This window comes from Salminus brasiliensis, chromosome 18, assembly GCF_030463535.1.
Source record: "Salminus brasiliensis chromosome 18, fSalBra1.hap2, whole genome shotgun sequence".
Taxonomy (NCBI): Eukaryota; Metazoa; Chordata; class Actinopteri; order Characiformes; family Bryconidae; genus Salminus; species Salminus brasiliensis.
In genome coordinates, this window is record NC_132895.1 from 17,391,483 (window position 1) to 17,414,552 (window position 23,070).

The 23,070-nt window shown below is 39.3% G+C and overlaps 2 protein-coding genes across 3 annotated transcripts; both read right to left on the bottom strand.

Moving 5' to 3' along the window:
- Positions 1-1,624: 1,624 nt before the first annotated feature.
- On the bottom strand, positions 1,625-17,112 carry pfdn1 (prefoldin subunit 1). Its single transcript, XM_072661771.1, has 4 exons — positions 17,056-17,112; positions 16,007-16,173; positions 15,165-15,249; positions 1,625-2,067 (listed from the first exon to the last, which is right to left on the bottom strand). Exons 1-4 carry the CDS (start codon positions 17,086-17,088, stop codon positions 1,984-1,986), a joined length of 369 nt encoding a protein of 122 aa, XP_072517872.1. The 5' UTR covers positions 17,089-17,112; the 3' UTR covers positions 1,625-1,983.
- A 1,703-nt stretch (positions 17,113-18,815) lies between these two features.
- hbegfb (heparin-binding EGF-like growth factor b) lies at positions 18,816-22,503 on the bottom strand. 2 transcript variants are annotated; one of them, XM_072662118.1, is made up of 6 exons: positions 22,363-22,503; positions 21,883-22,068; positions 20,899-21,058; positions 20,532-20,687; positions 20,337-20,418; positions 18,816-20,169 (listed from the first exon to the last, which is right to left on the bottom strand). In XM_072662118.1, exons 1-5 carry the CDS (start codon positions 22,403-22,405, stop codon positions 20,346-20,348), a joined length of 618 nt encoding a protein of 205 aa, XP_072518219.1. In that variant the 5' UTR covers positions 22,406-22,503; the 3' UTR covers positions 18,816-20,169; positions 20,337-20,345. The 2 variants fall into 2 exon arrangements, with proteins under 2 accessions (XP_072518219.1, XP_072518218.1); XM_072662117.1 differs by having other exon boundaries at positions 20,899-21,061.
- Positions 22,504-23,070: the final 567 nt, after the last annotated feature.

The following is a 23,070-nucleotide window of genomic DNA, read 5'->3' on the forward strand; positions in this document are numbered from 1 at the left end:
AACATTTCATAAAATTACTCTTATACTAGTGCATCTAACAAAAAAGTAAATATTGTGAAATGTCATTTTTATGTACATTTTAAATAAATTAAGCAAATCGTCATTTTCTATTCATTACACATAAAGTTAGATATTTAAGGCCTTACATTCGATCAGTATGACTATTAGCTGCAGAAATCGTGTATCTCAGTTGATTACATTTTCAGTTTGAGTAAATTACTTTTCAAACATGATAAATACTGTGAATCTCTCAGTCTAGTTCAGCACATGCAACCACAATCATGGGAAAGACTGCAGTCATCAGCACCCTCTATGAGGAGGGGAGGCCAAAGGTGGTCATTGTTAAGAAGGCTGGCTGCTCGCAGAGGGCTGTATTAAAGCATTTTGATAGAAAGTTGGCCAAGAGGAAAAAGGTGGAAGAGGTGCACAAGCCCCAGAGATGACCTCAGCCTTGAGAGGATTGTCAAGAAAACCTGATTGATTGTGTATCAAGAGCTACCACACACAGATGTCTCCATGAAAGGGGCCACAACCGCTGCTTTCGTAATATCAATCCCTTCCTGAACCAGCGACAGCGTCTTACATGGGCTAAGAATTAAAAACAAACAAAATGGACTGTTGCTCAGTGGTCCAAAGTTCTTTTTTTTGGACAGAAGTAAATGTTGCTTTTCATTTAAAAATCAAGGTCCTGGAGTCTGGAGGAAAAGTGGAGAAGCACAGAATTCAAGGTGTCAAGTCCAGTGTGAAGTTTCTGATGTCTATGATGGTTTAGGATGCCATGTCATCTGCTGGTGTTGATCCTCTGTGTTTCCAAAAAGTCCAAAGTCAACATAGCCATCTACCAGGTGATTTAAGAGCACTTCATGTCTTCACAAGCTTTGTGGAGATGCAGAATTTTCTGGCCCCTGCCAGCAATGCTAAAACATCCGCTGAATGGTTTGCCAACCATGATATTACTGTGCTCGACTGCCCAGCCAACTTTCTGGACCTGAACCCCAAGTAGAATCATTGGGGTATGGTGAAGAGGAAGATGAGAAACACCCGACCCAGCAACACAGACAATCTGGCCACTATCAAAGCTTCAGTAAAATCTCATCAGTGCCACAAGCTGATTGCCTCAAAGCCATGCTGCACGGATGCAGTAATTTGTGGTAAACTAGCCCCAACTGAGTGTATAAATAAACAAACTTGTCAAAGGTTGGACGTGTATTGTACATCCTTTGCTGTTTGATCTTATTAAATATTTTAAAAAGTACAATAAAAAAAAAAAAAACATGAAAAAAAAAAAAAAAACATGAAAAAAAAAAAAAAACATGAAAAAGTATATGACGATAACCAGGTTTCTGGAATGTGAGAAACCATTAAACAAACATTTAGCACAATTATGTTACTGCTGTCTGGTAAACAAGAAAATGAAAGGAAAAGAGGATGGGTGGATGGAAGTCTGGAAGGAGCATGACAGGAAACCATGGATATAAAAAGCGCCACGCAAAAAAAATCCCCAAAAACACACGCTACAGACAGTAAACGTTCGTCATTCATTAAATTGCAGTGATACTATCTAAATTACTGTCTGTCACACTCACACACAGTCACACACAGAAAAACACACTAGGCAAGGTACTTGAGTCATTTCAACATTCACCTTTAATACCATACTAATGCCAGTTTAAATAAAGCACATGGTTTTCTTACAACAAAAGCAAAACTCCTAACATAAAGAGTTACAGAACTGTGTGATCAAACAGACCGGGGTAATGGCTGACACATTTGAGTAACCTAAATATCTCACACCCATGTTCATCCAGTTATACTGGCCCCATTCACAAGTACAATGATTTGTGTTGCTATGGGTACCTGTGCATCTCCAGGTGTACGCAAAGAAAAAAAGAAAAAGAAAAAAAGAAAAATGTGTAAACCAATAGCAAGGTGTGCAAAGGTGAGAAAAAACAGGTGTGTTGCGCATGTGTATGCATTGGCAGCTTATTGGGCCCGCCTGGACATTAACATTTCTCTGATGTTGTCCTCCGCCTCCTTCACGCTGCGCTCCAGGTATGTTTTCTTTTGCTGCAGAGAGAACACAGGCAATTACACATCACATGTAATACAAAGTACATGGCTGTTTCCCAGACAATGACTAAAGCCGTAGTTCATTCAACTGCTACAGCGGCTAAAAATAGAGGGGATTCATTCATACATAAAGTATTTCATTCTCAACAATGTCCTTGATCCAATCTATCAAACAAACATGTTTGTTTAATACACAGTCAGCCCACAGGATGATGTCTGTATTATACAGAGAGGAAGCCTTCTACGCCTTCAGTGAGGGTCTAGCAATTTCTGGGAAATAAAACATACTATAAGATTATTTTACTCAAATGCATAGACACATGTCAATGTCAGAATGTCAAATCCTCTTACGTATTACAGTGCTAATTCCCTTCCTATTCTGGAACCAGCCAAGACACTTGTGGTATCTAGGCAGATACAGCCGAACAAGCTATCCTACTGGTTGGAATTTCAGACCTTATGTGTCAAATTATAAACAAATATATTTATTACAGAGGAACAAAGACCAACAACCACAAAATACATGTTTTGATTTCTAATGAATGGGAACAATGTAATGAAAGCTCAGTCTAAATGTTCTAAAAGAAGCTAGATACACTTTACGTTTTACATTATAGTCATATCCTAATCAGTGGATTTCAGTCAGAAATAGAAAACGGGGGCGGCAGCGCAGTGCCACTAGTTCCTTATTGACAGGTGACATTGTTGAAAATCTTTTTGACATGATGTCAATCTGACAGTTTTTCTCTTTGTTCTGTAAAGTTGCCATTTTGGAGACATTGTTGCTATTTTGCCTTGACAGATTTTAAATGTTTAATCTAGAAACATTTTTACTACCATGCTAACATTTTTAGTGCTAGCATTAAAAAATTTGCATTACTGTAGAGCCATTTTTGCCCATTTTTGCCCAAGTTTTGACATTTATGATTAGAATTAAAGGCCTTAAGCTTTAATAATATGGTATTACAATACACTACATGGACAAAAGTATTGGGGCAATGCTCATTCATTGTTTCTTCCGTTTATCCTGCAGTTTATCCTGCACCTAACCGTCTGTACTGTCCTGGGAAGGCTTTCTACAAGATTTTGGAACACTGCTGTGAGGATGTGATTGCATTCAGCAACAAGAGCGTTAGTGAGATCCACCATTACACCTCATTCCTAAAAGTACTAGATGGAGCACCATCACAGTTTCACTGCTCCACAGCTTAATGCTAGGGGGGCTTTATACCCTTCTAGCCCACGTCTGGCATTACGCAAGGTGCCAACCGGTTCATGTTTATCTGCACCATAAAGGCCTGTTCTATTGGTAATACTACTTTACAGGGACTAAACAAGTTGTGTCTATGCATTTGCACATCTGTCAGCAATGGGTGTAACCCTAAAGTAGTTGAATGCATTATTAGAAGGTGTGTCCACAAACATTTGGACATGTAGTGTATGTTTATCTGTACAATAACATTTTCTATGTTATTTATTCTTAAACAGAAACTGAGGCTTAACCTTAATTAACACATAAGAAAATTGCCTTTCAGGAAGTTTATAAAAACACACTTAACAAGGTCATGTCTGATCCTGACGTACGTTCCTGAGGGTAAGCTAACCTTGTTTTTCTCTAGTCAGGACAATTTTTATCCTGAAAAAACATGAAAACACACACACACCCTTATGACAAATGTATCACTCACTCAAACCGCTCACCCATAGATCTCATGAAGATAAGAGTAGCTTGATGCATACACAAATGTCAGTCATGCACTTAACAACAGCTGAATATGTCCAAAGCTACGTTCATGAGAGTAAAAGTATGAGGGATGTGTCAGGATGTAGTCATCCCACCTGCATGCAAATCTTACACCCAAATAAGCAGCTGGGGTACAGTGGTGTTGGCACTACTGAAAGCTGTGGGTTTTATAGAAAAAGTGAGTCAAGGTCATGCACCCACAGTACTATATGTTTTCACAGTATAGTAATTAGGTAACTATTCAGTCCACACTAAATTTTAAAAAGACATTAAGGACATGTGCATACTAAATAAAAACAATCTTAAAACCAATCAATACTTTTATTCGAAAGCATTTTAAAGTCAGCATACAGTGTTGCAATGTTCTTAGGCATACAGTGAACAGGAGCTCAACTAACAACTTGAAGATGAGTAGGCTGATAAATCCCTGTGCTGATCAATTTATCTCAGTGTTACTGAGCTGTTTTGAGGGATGAATGAACAGTGGCTTCAGTAATGTATGTGTCAGTGATGAACAAGTGTGCTGTAATGGACTGTATTATTGGTTTTGGGGGCATAGTGTTATCCATGTTGTTAATTGAAAATTGCACAGCTACACACTTTAACGACAGATGTGCAAAATTTTATTTTTTGGAAATGGTGAACTATTTACTACTGAGAGCAATAGTAGTTCTGCATTGAGCACTGAGAGAGCAGCAATGGACTGAAGACTGAATCTTCTTTTTAATTTAACATATTAGCAGAGGATTATGTGAAAAATACTGTGAACCAATAATAATGAGGTGTAATAATAATGTATCTATGCATGCTAGTCACGGGTTCACATGTAAAATTGTGAAGCTGCATGGTTAAATACCTGCAGATCATTTTCTACACCAGAACCCAAGCACCTTATTACTGACTGTTTGTGCTTACGTATAATGAAGAATCAAATTACAATGAAACTAAACAGCCAGGTTTCCTTGACACTACACGGACAGGGGAAAAATGCAGGCTATGCCAATTACGCCAAAAAGCTTATTAAAGTTTGTATACTGTGTGCAACATGTCCAACTTAGCGTTATTGTTCAAAATGTCATCAGATAAAGCGTTATAGCTATTGTTCATTCAAGGGTAGACTTAATTTTAGCACCTTGCTGATCCTGTTCACCAACACATCATTGTATATGTGTGCGTGGTGTGACAGATTGAAGTCAGTAGAGTGCAGCTGTTGCAACATGAAAGCTTGTTTTGGAAAAAGCAGGCAGGTCATGATAAAAAAATATCTTCTCCAATTTATTCACAAGTGTCATTTAGAGGGAAAAAACAGAGGGAAAATGCCTTGAGGAACATGATAAGACTTATGACAACAATTGGTATCTCCCTATATCGCACATTCCACTCTGCAATCAAAGACAGATTCATAAAAACTACATATTATAAAAAATGTCACTGCAGAAAAGCAGCATTTTTTAAAACACTGAAACGTAAGAGAGTAAACAACTGCAGTGGAAAGAATCTGGAAAGATCTGCTTGGTTTAACAACTTAACCTTTAGGTGTGATTTGTTTCTGTTTGCTTTTAATAACAGGCAGATCTTTCTATCACTAAACAACAACAACAACAACAAAAGCAAACATTCATTACCTTTGAACAAAAACACAGCCAAAACCTTCAACCATTCGGTACTTTTCCAGATCAGATCATCTTAACAACGTTTGTTTTTTTGGTATTCCGTGCAGCCCAGAACATAAGAATTTGCACAAAATGGGCACAAAAAAGGAGCGAATATCTACACAATTACACCTGTACCCTACTTTCAAGCATTGAGAGGCGACAAGTAGATCAACTCAGGTTCGTTACTGGTCTCCAGCAATAAAGCTAAACCCCACTATATCTCAAACCAAATTTCATGGACACTACTGTCCTCAAGCAAATGTTATTAATGGTATATTCAGTAGATTCGTAAACCAAATTAAAGCGTTAGCATGATAGTCTTACGCTTATTTACAGATAAGGATTTACAGATCATATACTTTGGGTCTAGACACAGTGGCTTTGATCAGTGCTGTACTTTATTGTAATCTATTGTCTCTAACTCAATAGTATTTGTGGTTGGACTTGCCTTGGTCTTCTTTTGGAATATATGCGATTAAGATTGGTAACTAAGTTTTAGCGGTCACCAATGAGCAATGACTCACAGCAGGGGTTCAACCAGGCCTCGAAAACAGAAAGGTGTGTGTATATGACTGTGAAAGATGGACCACGACATACTAATTGTTATGTAGAAGCACCAATTAAAACAAAAACTAAAAACTGTAAAAATGACACATACACACAGACATAGAGAGAAGCTGTCCTCCTACAGCCTGCAAAACAAGTGATCCTTTCACTGACAAGAATTTCATCTTGCCTGTCTTCCTGTGGTCCAGCCTGTGGAGGCAAGAGGACTTCTCCCTTATCAAACCCCACTGAGGACAAGATCTTTCAAATAAGAGGGGAAAAAAGTCCCTCATTAATAATCCAACATCATTCCCAAATCCTTACACAGATCCAACCATTACACAATATTAGAAATTATATTTATATATTATGATAATTTATATAATAATAAGGATATAATAGAATTCTAAAAATATCTGGAACGGACAGTGTTGCATTATAGCACCACTGGCACCACTGGTGAAGATAAGCACAAAATGCCATGAAATTATGTTTATCAACTTGACTATAATACATGACTATGAATATGTATTGAAAATTAATATTTATAAATAAAAATCTAAAGTTACAACGGCACATTTGCATCTAAAACAATGGAAGCCCCACAACACCACAGTTCCACCACCATACTTGTTCACCTTGCAGGATTAGGCTCTACTCGGAGTGATCTTGAACAAAGGTGCAAGAGATGTACCGCTCTGCATTGTTGCCATTTCAAATTATTTGTTGGCATTATACAGCAAAACTGCAGTTTTAGAGACTTGGTGAGGTCTTCATCTAGGATCCCCTGCACTTATATTCCCCTGATCCTTGGAAATGTTTGTACTCTGCTGTGATATTTCTCACTGGGCATGAGGGTAAACTACACTGTTGAAAGTGTAAGATCCTTTTGAAGATTCTTCAGGAACCTCTTATAGTGCATTAAGGAACCTTTAAGAAATCTTTTTCTTCAAAACAAAAATAACTTTTCTTGAAGGTTCCTAAAAGAATCTTAAGAGGCTCTTGTACACCTTCAAACTGAAGAACCTTTCCTCAAGGATCTTGCACACTGTTTAAAGTATATATGTTTTTGTCATGCAACTTTATCACAGCTGTAGTTGTTTGAAACTAATTTATTACAGCTCTAATAGTGCAGACTGTTACTCTAAAGCCCCTGTTTACTAATTTGCATGATTCTCTTCCAAACCATTATCTATAGTGTTTTGTGATGCATTTACTATGAACTGGCGAAGGGGGAAAAACAGTGTTGGCCTTTTCTATGGAGAGATTTTTAAGCTAGTTTTTCATAGTTTTCTTCTGTTAGATGTAGTTGAGCAATACTAAATCTGGCCCATCTGACGCAATCAGCCAAAGAACCAATCAGAGTTAGCAATTTTGTTTACGTCACCTACCTTGCTTCCACTAGACAATTCCACTAGTTCATCTAACCTTCTTGCAAAACATGGTGATCTATGTAAACAAACACAGCTGTACCATCGAAGCGTTTTATTAAACTTTCCTGCTTCACCTTACATGGTGCAGAACTTCCAGGAAGCAGAATTTTAGCTAGATAGGACATTTAAGCAATTGGCGTCTGTCCGGCATGCATCTGCATATTTACTATATTTGTACACTCCAGTGAACTAAAATTGACCACTTCAATTCAAAGACTTTGTACAGACCCAGATTTGTAAGATTTTGTTGGTAAAGTGAAAAATCTTTCTGAAAAACAGTGTTCATTAGAAATGGCAAATTGCTAGACATTCTTTAGGGTGCAGCAGGCCTAGGTACTACTTCACACAGTTAATGGGGGATTCCCACTTGCCTAAACATGTTGTGCTGGGGAAACACTATCTTCCTCAGAGATAATGATACCTTATAAGGCTGACCTTCATAGAACAATGCAGAAGGAGGCACAAAGACTAGGCCTGTGCTTCTCTCTTTCTGCGGCTGACTGTCAATGAGTCAGGATGCAGAGCCTCTCATTGTTACCTCCTCAAAGAGCCCTCTTACAAGACCGATAGCCGCCCAGAGTGACTTCAGTCAGCGCACAGATGACAGGGCAGACAGACTGCAAAAATCCAGCTCTAAATGACCCTTTTGTTGTTGGCTGTTCCTCTGTCGAAGGCAGAGGAGTCTGCTACAGCAAATACCACCAGAATCACTCAGAGCCTAAATGCAAAGAACAACAGGGCCAAATACAGTGCTGACTCAAGGCTGACTGCAGTCAACAGGAATAGGACAACAAGAATAATGTCAGAGGGTGATGGTGAAGTGGTTGCTTTGTCCGAAAAATAAAATAGTAAGTCTCTGATCGATTTGCTGGACGTAACCAAACTCTGTCCTTAGGGACCCCTAGAAAACTTATATTTTTGCTCAGTCCCTCTATGTTGGGTTTTAGACCATCTTTGGGTTAATGACAACTGGTTTGGGAACCCCTGACCTACTTACCCATAAGCAACAAATAAGCTGGCTGTTAAAAAGGAGACTGCCAAGATGTTGTCAGACACTATTGTAGTGTTTACTAAAGAAAAAGCTAGAGAAAAGGAGGTACGAAAGCTAAGGCTAAGGATACAAATTATGCCTTGGGGCTGTAGCTTAGCGACTACATAAATTACATCTAAGCTCGGGCTAATGGCTAACTGTTAAGAAGAGACAAAACAGTGTGAACACAGACTTGAAAGGTGGTGAACAGAATTCGACAAAATAGCAAACAATTTTGGATACGTCGTCATGTGTGTGAGATCACTGCTGTACGACAAACATTCTGAATGTTAGTCTTCCTAAGAGAAGATGCGCGCTAATGTTCAAACCAAACAACGTTATTATAAGTATTCCATGTCCCAGTTTAGTGTGCAACATCTGCGAACTATATGTAACGGTGCATTGTGGGATTGTTACAGTAAACATTTGGCACTGCGGTTTCAGACAGCACTGCAAAATGCCAGACATGGTTTTGGACACAGCTTATGAGTATTTAAACCCTTGATGAGGAGGAAAATGAGCCACAGGGGTCAGTACTCAGGCGCTCAGACTTCTTGTTAAGGACTGAGATGCTCTTGAGAAGTGCAGGTGCATGTTTTGTAATCGATCTTTCAGTTGAATAGTTAAGTCACTTACTCCCCATGACATTGTTCAAGCTTCAAAAGTTCCTGCACTGTGTCTCACCAGTTTGGTCATCACCGGTCCAAATGATGTATTTCTCATGGAAATTCCTATTGCACTAATGCTAAAAGTACAATGGTACTACTTGATCCAGGTGTTGTAAAGTAAAGGTGTCTCCAGGATTGAACCGATACAAAACCATAATCCAGGAGTTCTACTCAAAGTTTTTGCATTTCTGATTCAATCACTGAGACACCCTGGAAGCCCTAGAAAGCCAGAGATGTTCAAATCCAAGCAGGATTCATTTCACTGTTTCAGTAAATGGCCAGACGAATACACCAGAAGTCAGACCAAGCAATAAAAAGTGACAACAACAACTCTTTAAAAGAGGACACTAGTTTTTGTTATCTGTATCACAATGAAGATCAATCATGCGCTGCATAGATAATGAATACTCGGCTAATGGGACTGAGGGTGTGAAAGCACCTATCAGATGTCAGATGTCAAAGAGAAGGAGCAAGCATGAAAGTGCCTTGTAGGGACATCAGTCCCCGAGCTCATAGGACGACATCCAAGCCTTGCAACTAATCCTCCAGCCCGTCTCCCACCCTCCGCCCTGGAGTATTTATAACAGTCACCCCCCAATCTCTCCTGGCGAAAAACAGCAAACAATGACCTCTCCAGGATGAGAGAGGGAATCTGCCAGGTCAATAACAGCCCTGTCATCAAACTCAGCTCCTCCTATATAGTGGGCCGAGAGCCCACACGCATCCTGAGCCAATTATGAGCTCAAGAAAGAATCAGCAGCAGGATCGTTGTCATCACTCATGCACGGCAATCACGAGGACATCTGAGGGGGCCAGTATGTTTCTGGGATGCTGATGACATCATGTTACCCTCATAAATCACCACTCTGGAAGGAGCAGCGAGTGCAGGAGCCACCATAGCCATGAGCTCATGCACTGTGGTCTAAATACAGTAGCCAGAGAGTCTCAGCTGAAAAAACGGTAGCTATGTCATGTCATTTCACTGTACGCATGATTTTAAAAAAGAAAACTGCTTCTTGAACGGCGGGCGTAACTCAGGGCTCAAGTTAAGGAACCATCTCGGTTTGCATCAAGGCACATTTTGACTGAAACAGCCTCCTCTGACAACAAGCAAAGCTCGTCATTACATCAGCACGTGCCTCAGCCCTGAATGAATACAGAGTGATTATGGTTTGCACCGACTGCGGGCCTCTGGCTAAGCAGAAAATGTGCTGTTGCTGCCGTGGTAGCTAGGGGTTACATGGTCTTGGAAAAAGACGACGTCATGATTGGGACAAGGCCCTGTGTACTGTGAGGTAGGGCTGAATCGCATGGCCTCATCGAGGGAAGCCCTGGGCTGCATTCCATTTCTGCCATCCTGCACTCAATCAGATGGGTGTCATAGCCCAGCCTAGGATTACACCCAAGCAGCCGACTACAGCGCAGCCACACACACAAGCCCAGACATGCACCACCAGAGTTGAGCCAGAGTGTACACAGACACGCAAGACTTCAATGCTGTACGTCCGCTATGCTGGCACACTGATGTACTGTTAAGGAAATGCCAGAGTCTACGATATTCTGCTACCAACCACCCCCTCAATATGAAGCTGTACACAGATCCATACTAAGTATTAACAACAGAAGCTACAGCTGCTGTCTTTTTTAGATGTTGTAGATCTATTTTCTATATTATATTTTATATTGTTCCATTCCTTACATTAAGAAGACAGCATAATCTCCATGGCCTATTTTTTATATTTAATTACTATTTTAATTAATAGTAATATTTTTAATTACTATTAAAAACATGAATAATAATAATAAGATTTTTTTTCTCTTAAATGTGCAGTCTGTATTTCAACTACTATTTCCTACAGTAAAAAGTGCCACATCAAACATTTGGCAACACTGTAGCAACCACCTGCAATACCATATCAACCACTCATCAAAAACAGTTCCACCCTAGCAACCACTTTAGCTGCACAACTATGAATTAGGCATGAACGAACCGACGAACTAACAAAACACTGGCAAAACCAACAGACTGTGCAAATCAGCATTTGTTTAAGCTAACAGGACATACTTATAAGAACACTTCTTATACATTCATTAAACAAGACTAAGCCACAGTGCAGACACTGGGATATCGGAAATGGAAATGCATCCCGACAGGTCAAATACAGCAGCACAAAAAGCAAATATTTACACAAATGTGTGAATTGAGCACAGACATTCACAGCTCTATGAGCTGGACTATGAGCTGGAAGGAGGTGAAGAAACGCCTGCTTTATGACCCATCCAACTCAGACAGACAGACAAGACAGACATGGATAGAAGGTGAATTGGCCAACTACCATGTGCCTCATATCCTGTACTCATCTGTAATGACCCATGCCAACTGCACACGGTTTCAGTGGGAGTATGAGTAAAGTCCTGACATACTTGACAGTCCCATCCACATCATTTCATTCACAATAAAAAAGGTACTGGCTTCAGAGCAGGAGTAGGTGTTTGAGAACCATAAAACACTCCTGTTACTACAACAATGATATCAGGTCTCTTAGTAGAAGAAGAAAGAGTCAATGGTGGCAGGGAAAGCTCCTTATCATAAAAAACACGCTTTCAACAAACAGTCCCCACCGATAACACAGACTCACTGCTCAACTATGCTGGCAGGAGACACACAAGTACAATCACAGTGATACGGCTGGCCAGGTAATTTTATTAAAGACATGAGGGCCGGTCTAGAACAGAAAACACTTTGGAAGCATCCAACATAATAAGGAACTTCTCAAAATTCATTTGCGCACTTGTGGGTCAGTACGATGGAGCAACGGTAGTCAACCTAATAATATAACTTCCTTGGTTCCTACAGTTAAGGAAATAGGCATTTCCTTTCGTTTGAATTTCCAAACTTGTGTAATTCATCTTTATATAGTTTTCCCTCTAATGCTCAACAAGTTAGAACTTGACGTAGACAAGTCACTGACGTAGTTTAGCACCTGGTTCTGTCTTTTGAAACCCCAAGCCAAATCACCCAGGCTTGAAAACAGCAGGGTCATGTCTTCAAACAAAAAAAGTAAGTATTCACTTATATTCAGCAGGACAAAGTGAAGTTCAAAAGCCAGTTGCACCCTTCTAACGTTGCATCAGGCTACACAAAGCACTGACTGGTCCAAACCTGAGGCCAGCTACTGTTTGAGAACTGTTCTCATTACCATCAAAGACCACAAACATAGAGACTACGTAATGGAACAACTATAAAGCAGTCAGGGTCATTAGTCAGCAGCAGCCACACATGTAAATTTGATGTTATACCACAATAGCAATAATAATCAAAACAATGTAACCAGCACTACCACAGGGCCAACAAACTTGGACTGATATTGAATAATTTTACATTTGCACCGACAATTCATAATAATTTATAGTATTTACAGGATGATAACAGCATCTGGAACACTAGTCCGCATTACAGTGACAGTTTATTATGTTAAGCAAATGAGAAAAGATGCTCAGCAGTAGATAACACAGGCCAGAGTAGCAACTACATCTCAGGCACATCTAACCTTTACCATTAAACCCATAAATACTATGTTCCACCATATCTGGTCTCCTCTGTACGTTTGTGAAAGCTCTGTGTATCTGTGGTTGGAACCATTATCAAATGCTGGTGGGAATTTTCAAGTTTTCAAGAGGCCGGTTCATAGGAGTTTGATAGTGAGTCAAAATGACAGTAATACCGAAAGTGTGAGCTCACTGGCATTCCGGATAAGCCCCTTCATAAGGTCATAGCACCACCTTCGCAATACCCTTTTCATAGATCCAGCGTTTCCACCACACTACATTGTGGCGCGGCAACGTGACGAAGATGAAAATGTGACACAGATACATTTCTTTTTAAATATTAAAGCACTTTTTAAAAGAAAAAGAAATGTTATTGGACATTAGTGAGTTAGTGGATATTCGTAGCGCCAGATAACTAACGCTAATGTAAATATAAAGATGAATATTTGATGTGTATGAAGTGTCACCAGAGAGCTGAGCAAGCACACTGTGTACTCTTCCCCATCTCATAATAACTCAATGAGTACATTAGTGTGAAATTCCAAAAGTGCATGTAAAGTCCTACATAATCAGAAGCACAACATACATGACCGAGCTGAAAACAAGAGCCCTGGGTTGGAATTTCAGCAAATTAATAAGGCAGTGCAGCCAAAAAACGCAAGAAAAGCACTGCAGACCAGCTCCACACTATATGAGAATATATTAAGTATGACTGTTTTGAACATCAACAAGGATTTATGGAATAATTAGGATCCAAAGCAGTGCTTGATGCATTGATCAGCCATAACATTAACACCACTGACAGGTGACGTGAAAAAAACATTGATTATCTTCATCTACAATGGAATACGTCAAGAGTTAAGACAGATAAGGCAGCAAGTAATCTGTCAGTTCTTGAAGGCAATGTGTTAAAAGCTGGAAACGAGACGGAAAAATGGTTAAGCTGGTTCACAACATCTCCAAAACATCAGGCAGGTCTTGTGGGGTATTTCCAGCAGTGACCCAAAAATGGACAACCAGTAAACCGAAAGCATCATGGGAACCTAAGGCTCACTGATGTGATATGTGGAGGTCCCACCTCACAACTGACAAGACTTAAAGGATCTGCTTTTTGCCTTTATGAGTCCATACCTTGAAAGGTCAGATCTGTTGTGGCGGCCTACTCAATTAGGCAGGTGGTACTAATGTTATTGGCCGATCAGTGTATATCAGCAGCTGATTTATTTGCCAATTAATTATTTTTTATGGCTGATCTTTGCCATCAGTCAATAATTTATTAGAGCTCTGTTTGTGTTCATACACCCAACACAGCCCCACATAAAAAGAAGTAGTTTCAATTCCCTGTCCAAGCAAAAGCATCTCAATAAAATTTGAGTTACTTTCACCTATAAGTGTACATTATTGTGGGTAATGTGCACTTTTTAAAGAAGTAAAAACTAACAATTCGTTTATTCATTACACCTGTACTGCACAAATAAAGCCTCTATAATATCTCAATGACACTATTATATTAGCTATTACAACATCAGGAAGGTCTTTAAATAGCAACCAGCTATTGGAATTGTCCCAGAACTGTGTTTCAATGGTAGTGCCCTTTGTGTCTCATAAACCCTGAATGTCTCATAAAGATCTAATTGTAAAGAAACTTAACCACAACACATTTGCATTATCGCCCAATGTATCACTCTACTTTCCTTAAGGGATTAGTAAAGGCATAATTACAGGGAACCGATTGTGTTCATCATTTGTGAAACAAATACAGGTGACATTTACAGGAAGTAGATGTTGAATACGGATCTTTATTGAACTACTGCAAGCCCGGAAGGGAGTGCAAGCATCTTATTATGAGTACAGTATGAGATTTTCACAGAATAATAACCATCTCCAGTAACCTGTTGGTGTGACGCAACGGATAAGACCACTACAGCTGTCACAAGCGCTCTAAATGGGTAACAAAATGGGTGCCAATTTACTATGCAAGATCCTGATCCTTTCTGTAGCTTTTACTTACACACATACATTAACATAGGTCTTCACTGTGAGTCCGAAAAAGGTTGTGGGTGTTTCTCTATGATATCAGACAATGGTGAAGAGAACAAACACTGACGTCGGCAGGAGCCCAGATGTGAAAAAGTTATTTTGAAGCCCAAGATGCTGCCACTTTGAGCCCTCTTTTTTTGCTAACTAAAAATCTGTCTGTCTTCTGAGACAACCCCACGTTTGTTTTTGTAATGTCCAACGTGATTCTGCACTGCTGATTGTCATAAAGCCTCTGTCAGCATTTTCTGGCACGGTTGCACTGTTATTCAATACTGGCATGAAGTAAATGTATGCATTATTATAATTATTAAATTTCATACCAGTACACCACAGCAACCCTAATGGGGTGAGTCTTTTCTTTTAAAAGAATGCATTCCAAGAGCACTCTGTGGGAGAGAGTAAGAGAGTGAGAGATAGAGAAGCATTCACCTCAAGCTCCTTGATCTTGTCATCTGCTGTCTTCTGCTTTTCCAACAGCTGATTATTAATCTCATCTTTTGACTGCAGGATAAACCTAGAAGAGGGTAAAAAGGGGTTTTGTCAATATGGAAATAAGAGTTTTTTTTACTTACAGTACAAGCTCTTCAGCAGCAACAAGAGATATCCTCTATGTCAAAATTTCATCAGATTTCAAGGGTATTAAGGTTGATTATTTAGCCATTATTCCTACCGGCTGCTGTAAATTATTAGGTAGACATTTGCTTTAGCATATCTTGTGGTGCCCCACAGGGTTCTATTTTAGGGGCTAAGAAACTGATCTTATTTATGACAGTAATGTATTCATGGGAGTGAAAAATTATGGGCTTACATACAGAATCTAAAGAGTTAACAGGGAGCTGTTGCAGTAAAGGCAGCTCCTTTTCTGGGAGAATTTCATACTAGATGTTAGAACATTGTCGCAAAGATTTAGTCGTATGGATAGCTCTGGATCACGGACACCACTCCACCTCATCTCAAAGGTATTGAAAGAAACTTAATCACTCAAGAAAAATTCCACAACAGATCTCCAGACCAATGCTGGGAATCTTTATACCCCTTTAGCCAATATTGGCATTGAGCATGATAATAGCAATGACTGTTTATGGAGCTCATACAAGTGGCTTGGGCATACTTGGCACTTGTCAGCAGTGACTGCATTTTATACTCACTGAATTCACCAATTATAAAAGGTGTCTGGACATTTTTGCACATGTACTACAAGAGTACTATAAAAACCCATAATCACTCTAAAGTCCTAATCTAAAGGCAACTGCCTTTTCCTAGATACGTACATGCGTCCCACTCCTTCATACATCCGAGTGCTGTTAGGAAGTGAGGTTATCTCCACATGTGTCAGATTGGCGTGCTTTTTCATGCGACTTAGCTGCTCGATCTGCAGGTCTGCAAGTTTCACTTTTTGTTGCGTATCAATCATTTTGGCTTGCAGTTCAGCAAAGGCCTACAACACAAGACAATATTTCAGTGAAGCATCAATAAATACACATTAAGAAAGTTGAACAAAACAAGAGAACATTCTAACATAACATGTATAATATAAATACACAGTACTGTGCAAAAGTGAAAGCACCTAAGGATTTTTAAATTATTTCTCAACAAGAGTGTTTCTTGCAGATCACATTCTAATATACAGTATTTATGATATCTTAGATTTTTATTAAGAATATCATATATATTTATTAGTAGATTTCCTGTTTTTTATTTTGCTATATTTTTAAGCTGGATTTGTTTATATAACAATGCATGACAACATTGTGAGGAATTATGCAAATATATTATTTTCTATGCATTTTTGGACATCAGTACAACACTGAACAACTGTAGCACTACTGTTGTTTTTTCGTTTGTTCCAACTTATTAAAACAAACGAAAACAGCAGAAAAACGAAATCTTGTGATTTTCTAGATCATCCACACCCTTCACTTAAGCACTCACTATTATTGGAGTTCATACGTAGCTAGCTACAGCAGCTAACTAGCTAGCTAGCCACTACTTATCCTAAAGCAACATGAACTCTAACTTGAAACCTGCGTCTAGATAACGGCCAAAATAAACAGCTACTATCAGACTACTGATAAATATTTAAGTGGATGTATAAAGAAGTCGTCTGGCAGTAGCTGACAGTGTTAGCTAGCTAGCTAGCCACTTGACAAAAGCTTGCTGAACTGCACTCCCAAACCACGCCGCTTTTGTTTACAACAGTAAACCTAAACCACACCGAGACCTCTGTTTATTATATGCATTCCCTTGTTTATCACATTACCCACTCATGACAAGCAAACGTTACAAATCTACTGCATAACAACGATTTGCCATGCTTTACCTTCTTTAGCTCTAGGTCTACGGGGGCTGCCATGTTGCAGAAGGCAGGTTGCGTGTGTGAGCATGCGCACTGACGCCTGTCCACTCTGTGTTGCCAAGTTGAAAAAAAAAACTGGACATTGCTTTTCGTGAGACATGTTGGTCATTTTACGTGTATTTGGCATTTGATGCTGTGGTAATTTACAGTTATTTATGAGAAAATTATTATACTCTGTAATTTGATTCATTTTGCACGAATGTGAAGCCTGGCCCCCTCACGTTTAGTGTAGATTTGTGGGCTGTTCTGGCAACCCGAGTTTCCCTGCGCTAAAATCACACACGCGGTCGGAGGTGGAGATGGGAGTCGTCCGATCTGTTAAAAGCATTCTTGTAAACAGACAGCAGATCGTGTCTTTGAGTTTAGATTTTGATAATCGGTAAATGTTAGGTGATGAAGCTGTGACAGAGCTTTATTGTGGTTGGGTGTGTCTTGGGGTTTGGTGTATCATGCGGTGTGTGTCGTAATTATATGAGCATGTAATCAAGTTAGATATCTAACATTCACTGTGATCAGAATGCTATTCAATTCAGCTTTTATGAGTAGGAATTAAATTTTAACATGCACTGATCAGCCATAAAATTAGCACCAGTGAAGTAAAGTGAATAACTCTGATTATCTACAGTGGCATTGAGGGTTGGGATGTAGTAGGCAGGAGGTGAACAGTTAGTTCTCGGAGGTAAAGCGTTGGAAGGAGAAAACACGTGTTTGCTGGGCATCAAAACATCAAGCAGGTCCTGTGGGAGGTTCCCAGTATGCAGTAGTCAGTACCTACCAAAAGTGGTTCAAGAAAGGACAACCGGTGAATCGGCGACAGGGCCATCGGCCCCTAAGGCCCATTGATGCGGTCCATGGAGGTCCCATCTTACAACTTACAGGACTTAAAGGATCTGCTGCTAACGTCTTTGTGCCAGATACAACAGGACACCTACAGAGGTTTTGTGGAGCCTATGACTCGAGTGGTCAGATCTGCTGTGGGGCAAGGGGGCCTTCCTCAATATTGGGCAGGTGGTACTAATGTTATGCTGATTGGTGATCTTTTTGATTTGATTTTTTTTTGACTACTATCCATCAAACCATCTTGCTGTATAGCTGACTGTGGTTATACTAGCATGGTAAAATAAACATCAGTGTTGTTTAATTTTTATAAATATGTAAGGAAAGTACTTGCACTGAACAGAGAAAAAAAACAGGCCAAAATCCTGTCAGAGAGCAACACAATGGATTTTTCTAAAAAAGATTCTATTGTCCTAAAAATATTTTTAAAATAATTAAATACAAGTAGTACTGCATTCTGTACCACTGTAGTACAGTAGTGTGTGTGTTTGGGGGCTTGGGGACAAGGCTTCTGAAGCAAAGCTGTAGCTTAAACATCCAGACTATTTTGGACCTCTGAGAACTGCTGTATCAGAGCCCGCAACACATCTGTCAGCCACTGACTAACTAACTAAGTATCTAGTGATAAGCTCTTAGCTAGTGATTGTGTATGAGCTACAAAAATGTTCACACCCATTTGTGGTACTCAGCATTGAACACATCTTCACTTTTGATATCTTACATTTTATTATTATGTAATTCAACTGACCTGGAGTATTTATTTATTTGTTAATTATTTAAAGCATTTTTATCTTTATCTTTTATCTAAAGGTATCAAGACAAAAAAAAACGAATACTGCAGAAATAAACAACTATCTTACTTACATACTCTAAAAAGTTCCGTACAAGTTTTATTTGTTCACAGTATGGGTATCAATAAATTTGCACAATTTAAATTAGGATTAAAAGCAAATCTGAATAATGTAAAAACAAACAAAACATAAAGCATTCATTTTTAGAAAGTTACTGAATTGTACAACAAGTACATTTAAACAACTACAGTGCCGTAAATATTTGGACAGTGACAGTTTATTTACCACTTGTGCCTGTGCTCACACTGGAATTAGAAGTGAAATAAACATTTTTCACCATTTCAAGGTCCATGAGCCTTTTAAATATCTGTCTGCTCAGTTGCAGCAGCAGATAAACGTTGTGAGGCTGAAACGTCAGAAAAAAAGAACCAGTGAAAATTCCCAAATATTAAATTGGTTGACCAGATTAACAATATACCTACTAGGTAGAACACTGGGAATGAACAAAGAGCATTGCTGAATAGAGGGCTATTCAGAATCTGTGCACAGATGTATAAAAGCCAGCCAACATTCTGCATTTCTAAAAATTTATTTATTTATTTTTAATAATTTTTGTTACCCCATTTTCCCCCATAATTTTTGGTACCTAATTACCCAACCCACTCGTTAGTACGTATCCCCTATCACATGGAATTCTCCCAACCCTGGGAGGGTGAGGTCTATAAGGATTATACTACATGTAAAGTCCTATAGTCCATATACTATCCTGTACTATATGTAACATAGATGTGTGTGTATATATATACACATATATATAGTCTATATATTCTAGACTATAGAAACTATACTATACGTATAGTATAGTATAGTGTATAGAGCTCTATACTATATGAGGTCTATAATTTTTAATAAGAGCAGGGTACACAGCTCTGAGGCACTGGCTAGCAAACACCGGCCAGCATCACGCAGAGAGTCGACTACCCAGCAGGAGAGAGCAAGGCCATTTCTGCTCTCTCTGTCTTCGGCCTCAGATGGCAGGCAGTATGATACATTCTGCACTTCATGGTCTCTTTAAATCCAGTGTTGAAGCACATAGCCAAAACAACAGAAAATGGATCACTGTCCAATTACAAACTGCACTGTATATACTGACAGTGCATTCCATACATACACAAAATGATTATATAGCAAAATAAATACATAAATAAAAACATTTCAGTTAAAAAAAATAAATAGAAAGGAAAAAGACTTAATGGAGCTACATTCATTGACTTTCTTCATTTCTGGTAGATACAGATGGTCTCATCTTTGTGTTTTGCAGGAGGAGGATAACTGATTTTTTATAATGTCCTTCAAGTGAGTGTCTGCCATCCATGCCAGTTCCTTCGTAGAGACAATTACCCTGCATGTCTGACCGTCTGCATGTGCACCAAAGCAATAGTTTCTCCCTCTGAAACAAAATGTTGTAAATGTTAATTCAGAATTAATGTAAAATAGATCCTTTTAGACTTCATAACATTAATATACAATATAATAATTATTACTGTGGCCAAACGTATCCAGCACAGAATGCTCAGTATGTATAGTGTCACTGTTCTACTGAGTTACAGTGCTCACCTTTCAGCACTATTGTACACTCGCTGCCTCAAGTTTGATCTTCTCCTCGCTCTCTGTTTCCGTGTCATCTTTTTTATGACATCTGCAAAGAGACATTACATGCTGTGTTTTTTGGTTGCCAGAAACATGTATCAAGAAAAAAATTTTGCACAGTATGTCCAAGTGTGTTTTTAACACACAGCTTCATCAGCTTACCTGAAGGCCAGCAAAATGCCAATGAAGGTGAGACACATCAAAGACAGGACCGCTGCTATTGCAGCCAAAGCTGCAGTCTGGTTGTAGCTTTTCAATTCTGTACCAACAGGCAGAGTGAATAAGTGACACCTCTCTCCCGAAAATCCTGGCTCACATCTGCAAGAAAAAACAGTTCAAGGTTTAAATACATACAGATATGCAGATATGATTATGAGTATTACTATGATGTTTAATAAATAACCTCTGTGAGATCTACTACATGCAAAGCATTATTATTCAGTAATTACATAGAAATTCATGAAAATTGAGGAACTGAAGTCTAATGTAATGTAATGACTTCCTAAAAGATCAGACATCAAGCACTTACATGCAAGCTGTGTGATTTAGTGTCTCCAGGAACTGACAGGCCCCGTGAACGCAGTAACCTCTGTTTTTTTTCCTCAAACAGGGGTTCTTCCTCTGTTTGCCTTTCTTACTGTTCCGTGCGATGGGAATTGCAGAGGAGTCCTTCGGCTTGGTGGAAAATGCTACTGTGGGGGAAAAAGTAGATCAAAGTAAGCCAAAGCTCCAACGTCTAATAATCAATTACAGCAAAAATACTGCCTTAACTCCAGTAGTGTACACCAGACTACCATCGGGTACTCTATATTTACAAAAGACAGTCAGATACTGACCCAGGCAGCCATTTAAAGAAAACATGCACTTCGTCTGGCCTACTTTACATACCATCGTATTAAGAAGTGGGCAGTAACTAGATCCATTTACTCCACTAAGATTGTTGATGGACAAATGCTTTCCTGCCTATCTTTAAATATATCTACGGTATAACCGCGAGGAACTTAATATATCTATTAATTGTAGTCATACAGATTAATTAATTACTTTATGTTTATTTTTACTGTTTTGTTGATGATGGCATCTAGACTGCCTTTACAACTGGTCACACCTCTAATAGTTGGGCTTTGGCAGTGTACTATAGACCAGCAAAGCTCTGTTCAGTAGGGCCGGTGTGCAGTGCAGTTTGCTAAATTGCCTATTTGAGCACGCCAGCAAAACCAAGAAATGAATTGCTGATGTTTTTGACATTAATCTATTCTGAACACCTGGCCTCCAGGACTGGAGTTGTACACAAATGTTTTAGAGTATCTAAAGAAAAAGCACCTAACAAATGTTAGGTCAGTCCTGGATGTACTATGCAGCTCATTTGAGGTAAATAAAAAATGAATTAAGAATGAATTAAGGCTACTCTGCCGACCTCTGCATTTTGGCTCTCCAACAGATAAGGTTTTACAACAGCCTACAGTGCTGACTTGAGCATTTGAAGGCATTAAGTGAACTGTGGCTTCTGTACCTCTGAGGTAGTCCTCCTCATAATCCCCAGAAAGGTATTCTTCTCCACTGTCGTAGATGTAGCTGTCCTCGTCCTTGTGATGCCCTGTGTTGGGAGTCTGGGTGCGGGTCGGAAAGAGCTTCCCCACCGTGGTACTCGCGTGCGCGCGCTCCGCCGTGGGCGCGCCTCGAGACACGCTGAGGAAAACTGTAAGAAAGTGCGAGTGAACAGGTGAGTCTCCCGAATTGAGGTTGTTAGCAAAGGAAACGACACCGTCCGGCCACCATAATGCGTATTAGCATAAAGATATAAATATTTTAGCTCCTTTGAGGTCGATTAAAGTAGTTTCAGTCGAGTTAAAAGCGCACTTAACCGGCTGGCACAGCCGGTGGACTTCAACCTTAGGCTAAAGTAGTGTAACTACGCACAACCGCAGCTGCAGTATCTAGCTACCCGCTGTGTTAATAAAACGTGAAACCTGCTGTGTTCATAAAAACCCACCGAGAGAATGGATGAAAAGAAGCCCGAGGATAGTGGTATTCATATTCCAAAGGGGTTGAGGAGGTGGTCCTGCTTCCAGTCAGTCCTGGAGTGAAGGGCTTCTGCTCCTTCTCCGTCCTCAGTTGGAGTGGAAATGAGCTGGGAGAGGCTCAGTACAGTAGAGTACAGTCAGTGCACTGCCTCCAACTCTACATACGCACAAAGGAAAGTGTAAACTCCCTCTGTGAATCACGACAGCGGCGATTGCACATAAGACACTGTCGTTTAAGACTCCTATCGGACCCTGGTATGCTGAATTTAAGCTTTTCGCAGCTGCTTCTGGTTGCTTGCTAGTTGAAATGATCTAGCAGCACAATCTGAACACTTAACATGTGTATTATTGTTTTATTTATAATAGCGCTAAATATAATTTTAGAATACATATTCTTTTTTTCTAAAATGACTTATTTTGCTCTCGAGTGCCACCTTGTGCAAACCTACGCTGCAGCCTGATCTCATATAGAAATAAGATTATTTTTAAAATGATTTAATAATTAAAGTTAATAAATTAGTAAAAGATTTTCGCCAGTCCACTAGTAGCGCTGTTGAGCAAAGTACACACACCAAAGAAATTATAAAACAGAAGACATCGTGTTGAATAAATCCTGCTGTAATAAAGGGAATTACTAGAAAAACGCTAAAAGTAAATGTTGCATTTTAGTGTGGCTA